The sequence below is a fragment of the Gavialis gangeticus genome, unplaced genomic scaffold (assembly GCF_001723915.1).
Source record: "Gavialis gangeticus isolate Ggan-Ray unplaced genomic scaffold, GavGan_comp1, whole genome shotgun sequence".
Lineage (NCBI taxonomy): Eukaryota > Metazoa > Chordata > Crocodylia > Gavialidae > Gavialis > Gavialis gangeticus.
This window is the reverse complement of record NW_017729031.1, coordinates 30,481,081-30,486,541: the sequence shown is the minus strand read 5'-3', so window position 1 is coordinate 30,486,541 and position 5,461 is coordinate 30,481,081. Positions and strand designations below refer to the sequence as shown.

The window sequence follows — 5,461 nt, the reverse complement described above, 5'->3', positions numbered from 1 at the left end:
GGGGGGGGGGGGTGCATCAGACACCCGAAGCAGCCCCGTGGAGTCCATGCCAGCCAGGCTGCTGCACCAACATGCAGCAAGCATCTCCTTCAGCTGCAACACCCAAGCTCACGCCTCTGCAGCAGGACACGTAGCAGTTGCTGCCTGGGTGCAGAGAGCAGGGACAGGTACGATACCACTCCCCCCTGCCCCCACTTCCCCTCCACCTCGCCAGTGGTCGACATAATTCCCACCTTCCTTGCATCTCTGCCCCATGCACTGAAATATCTTGCAATGCTTCTGATCTCTGCAGGCATTAAAGTACCCTTACAATGCTCTCATGAGAGGCAAGGATTGCTAGAGCAGGATCATCCAAGATGGAAGTGGACACTTACTGAGGAACCCATGATCAGTAAAAGGCCTCCCTCACTAAGGGGGGAAACTGTGTGGCAGTGCTTAGATAGATGGGGGCTCTAGCCAGCAGGGTTTGTGCCAGGAAGCCTAAAAGGGGAATAATTTCAGTGCAAGCCAGGAAAGAAGCCACTGAAACAAAGACTATACAGTTTTTTTGGCTACCAGAAGAATTCTGCTTGCTGTTTCAACCAACAGGTTAGCGGGCTGTCACTTCAGCCCCAGGCCCGGCCGTTCGGATCGAAAGGCGAATCCCACCTTGCATTCAACCTGCTTGCTTAGGCTTCATGAAGCAGGGTCTGTGAGCTTTGTTAAGGTTGGTGCTGCAGATTGGTAGCACAGAGTGATGCTGCGGTGGTCAGGAGTCCTAGCATCCAAACCCCTCTTTCCGCTCAGACTGGCACCTTGCAGGCACGGGCACCAGAAGCTCACATTGATGAACTCCTTGTGCGCTAAAAAGAGGGCTTTATAATGTAAAAGCTTTCAGACCTTGACTATATTGCAGTCTTTACCCTGATAACAAAAGTGCTGCATTGATGGCTGGGCAAGACTGGGACAGGATTTGTTTTTTTACCCCAGAGTGTTTTATTCTTTAAGCAGTACTGTGCTAACAAGCCACAGGTGAGCACTTCAGGACGGGATAATGCTGTGATCACAGGGGTGGCTTGGCAGCCATTACCCATTCATCCTACAGCGCACTGCATCTGTTGTATAATTAGCTGTTCTTTTTCTAAATGGCTTTAAAGATCCTTACATAGGGAGGGCGAGTTCAACTGGAGAGGAAGAGAGAAGAAATGTTAACAAGGAGTAACGAGGTGACGTTTGGTAGTTAGGGGCCTGAGTACACAATGTGTGCATGTTGGGAGGTAGATCAGTGGATCGGTCTCCATTTAGTAAAAGCAACAGGAGCCCTGAAGAGGCAAATCTTTCACGGAGCACGCAGCAGTCATGTGGGCTTCCCCACATGTTCTGCCGATACCCTGATTTAGAGATCTGTAGGATTGAATGGATGTTTCGCCCTCTGGGCCTATTCTGTGCCTGCCTCTCTGCTGAGATTGCCAACAAAGGTGCTAATTCATACCACTTGCAGGGGTGGATTTTTTTTTTATTTAAATAAAGACATCTGCCCACTAGGAACTGGACTGAGACCAGCAACTCATTTCACACAGGCTGCTCAGCAGCTGCCAGATAGGAATAATGTCTGATCACTGCTAACCTGGGCCAGATTCAGATGGGTGACCCAGGGGTTAAAGCCTCAGTATCCCATTACCAATTCCCCCTGAGCCCGCCTGGGATTAGAAACTGCTTTAGCATGTCTACTAAGCACCAAGATGAATGTTAGCTTTGATTGTAACAGGAGTTTTCTGTTACAGCCAAGTGAATGGCTGCGCTGAGCTCTTGAGGGAAAAACCTACAGCAGAGATGACCGAGGTGCTCTGACACTGAAATGCACTGAGCACTGACTACTTCCTCTCGTTCTGTTTTTCATGGCGATTGTGGAAATGGGTTGTACCTCCCATATCGGTTAAATTCATACGGTCCAGTTCTTAAAGGCTTTTGGTACTGATGTTTCTGCAGCTGTTTGGAAGGTGCTATTTGCTATTAAACTAAGAGAAACAGAACCCTCTTCCTTAAAAAAAGGAAAAAAAAATATAAGAATCATGCTTCATGTCATAAACTGATCCATCTTCTGCCTTCTAGTAATCTCCTGGGGTAGACACTCTATTATTTGTTTGGCGTAGTCCACAGCATAGTTATCCAAGGCACTACCCAATAATTCACTTTAATGGCCATAAAAATAATGAGTCACCTCCATGCTGGTTGAGATTGAAGCACCCTGATGATTGTTTCTGGAATTGTTTCAGTTCCTTTCAGGTGTGGATGCCTGGTGTAAAATGTGCAGTGAAGGAGGTCTCCCATCAGAAATGCAAGACCTGGAGTTGGCCATCCATCACCATCAGTCCCTCTATGAACAGGTGACCCAGGCCTACACAGAGGTAAGTGTTTCCAGGAGAATCATGCCACCAACTGCTGACTGACTTAGTAATAATTCATATATATATAGGATGGCCATCATAGAGGACAGTCCGTTTGTCCTCTGTGGATACAAAACCCGATGCCTTTATGTCCTCTATTTTTCTCTTGAAAGGAAGACAACTCCAACCGTTATGTTCAATAGCCATTTTCTCTTGAAGAGAAAAATGGACATAAAGGCATTGGGTTTTGTGTCAATAGAGGGCACAGGACAGAGTAGCAGAAAACCGGAATGTCCTCTATGATATCTATATCTATGCAGCCATCAATGCAGCACTAGATAGATATCTATAGAGATATAGATATAGATATATGACTCTGCACTTTTGACATTATTCCTAACTGAATAAATCTCAGATCCCACTAGTCTTATTTTTTCTCATGGTCTCATTGATACAACTCCCTAGTAGGAATGCAAGCTAATATACCTTTTATTAAACCTTTTCCAGAGGGATATGAACCCTTACTCATCACTCCACTCATGGATCATATTTGTCTGGCTGTGGGTTTCTGGCAGCACTAAGTCAGCTTGTAGCGGGAGCACAAGCTGCTAGAAACCTCCACAGCACATGTGAACCATAAGCCAGTGGGGCAGCTTATGGACTGGCCAAGGAAAAGGCAGCTTCATCCCCTGTCTTTAGCATCCTATAGCATTGATACTGATAGACATTATAGTAATACAGGCCCTGAGGGTGGCCGTGATACTCCCTAATAGCTGCCTAAATCCTGCCCTGCTCCAGGGTATCTCCCCACTGTTTTTCATGCCACACCTTCATGTTTAAAAATAAAGAGGGGGAGGCTTTCCACAGAGGCTAGGGAGCTCTGGGTGCTCCTCCTGTACTCTGTTCCTCCTCAGGCTTAACTTGGCCCACTTGACCCCTGCCAACCTGTGTCATGGCTTGGGGCTCCAACTCCCCTTGACACCAGCTCTCTCTGTGGCCCTGATTGCCTTAAGGGCTAAAATTGTAGCCTGCATCCTCCCCTGTATCCATACCCAGGCCTTGCAGATGTTACTCTGTCACTGTTTTTGCCTTGTGGTAATGTCTTCAGCCTTCTTCAGCCTTCTTAGTTTTAGCCCACCATAGCTCTGGCTGTAGCTCTGGCCCACTTGTTCTGGCCATGGATTTCTCAGCTTCAGCCCCTCATCTTTTATCGCACTAGGCTCAAGGCTCTCTGCCCTCTTGGCCTCAGCCTGCCTGTGTATTGCTGTCTAGGCCTCTGGTCCTGTCTCACATGCTGTCCCAGCCCTGGGGTCCCTGACCTAGACAGGGCTGCTCGCAGTCACATCCAGCGTCCCAGGCAAGGCCACTTTCCATCTGTCCCTGGGTCCCATAGAGGGTTCTATGCTGGGTGTACCTTGGGCATGCCGTGGCCTCCTTACCACCCCTGTTGGCCACATCTGGCCCTTCAGTCTTCTGACAAATACAGTTCACTTATAAACCCCCTCCTTGATCTCTCCAGAGTCTCAGCAGCCTTGTGCCCAAAGCTGCTGGCTCTTGCAGCTTCCCCAGGTACCCGTATTGCCTGGGTTCCCCACCTGTTGCAGCTCAGGCCAGCAAGAATACTGCTTCCCCTGGGAATCAGGGCCAGACTGAGCTCTCTGACTGAGAGCCAGGCTTTTAGCAGGCTGGATGCCATCTCTTTTGATCACATGGCCCTTCTCTTTGACCAGAATTTCTAATTACCCTGGTACTTAGCTTGCCCTCAGATGTTGTAGCTTAAACTCCAAGCTGCCCTCCCCCTGCTACTCTTTAACCCTTGTGCTTTTCCCTAGCTGCATGTTACTCTGCAGCTAGCCCTTGCCCAGTTGCCTCTGCACATGCAGTTCTTTGATGCTGGCTTCCCACTTTCTAAGTAGCAGGCGTTCGGGGTCTCTGCTACAGATAGTCTGATTCAGTTGCCTTCTGATGGGAGTGAATCCCTGATGAGTACATACATGCCATACTGGGTCAGACCAGTGGTTCATTTGGCGCAGTATCCTGGGGGCTGATGTAGAAATTCAGACAGGATCACTGTTTGGCTAACAGAAGCGCTTTATTTTGCATGGCCACGGGAGAACAGCAAGGGGCAGCTCATTCTCGATGAGAACAAAGCACAGGCTAACTTATATACTGATAAATCACACACAGATCAACCCGCCCCATAACATAGTCTTGGCAGTCTGACAGCAACTCATCTTGGTGTCTGGCTGAGCCAAGCGAGTTTTTTCAAGCTGCTTTCTGATAAGCTTATCCTGAAGGCCGCTGTGTTACTCTCGCTCAGCCTTCACCCACATCTCCCTCCTCTATTCTGACCTGATACATATACACTTCTTTCAGTACTTTTCCATTCCTCATCATTACCTCAGCTGGTGGCTTCTCCACAGAGCCGTTATCTTGGGCATGTACCTGGTGCACTTCACGGACTTCCCTGGCACCTGCCTCTTCTGCAAGCAGAGAGAGACCCTGGTGCATGCCTACCTGGAGTGTACCAGGCTTCAACTCTGTCTCTGCCTTGTCCAGCACCTTCTGCTGAGATTGTGGCTGCACTACTCCTGCAGTACTGTTTATGCCCATCGGCAGTCCCCCCAGCTCCTGGGAACTCCTGGTCAACCTCCTCCTGGCCCTAGCCAAGTTGGCAATCTACCTGACCAGGAAGGAGGTTTTGGCTGGGAGGACCACCAAGGACTGCACGGCCACTTCTCTGTCCCTGGTCTGTTCACATCTCCGGGCAGAGTTTCACTGGGCTCCTTGGACTTGTTTGAGGGCCAGTGGGCGCTGTCTGGTGTGCTCTTCTCTGTGTCCCCCCTTGGAGCACTTGTTTTGAACCCCTGAACTATGTTCCTGTCCCTACTTTGTTTTTTTGTTTTTTAAGTTGTCCCAAGTGATTAGTGAAGTAATGTTAGTGGCCACCCTCATCAAGGGGGGCTTATAGCTCTGCTTGGTGGGCTTCAGCCCATGTTCTGGAACAGCACATAAAAAAGCCTGTTTCCAACAGCCGGGACCTCTGCGGTGGATGGGTTGAAAACTACTGCTTTAGTCACTGTCTGGTCTTTGGC

At 49.0% G+C, this 5,461-nt stretch overlaps 1 protein-coding gene across 1 annotated transcript in view; it reads left to right on the top strand.

Moving 5' to 3' along the window:
• Window positions 1-5,461, top strand: part of KALRN (kalirin, RhoGEF kinase) — a 721,807-nt gene that overhangs the window by 184,612 nt on the left and 531,734 nt on the right. Inside the window, exon 7 of the mRNA XM_019522566.1 lies at window positions 2,256-2,387. Within this exon, the coding sequence (XP_019378111.1) occupies window positions 2,256-2,387 (132 nt within the window). The remainder of the gene's footprint in view (window positions 1-2,255; window positions 2,388-5,461) is intronic.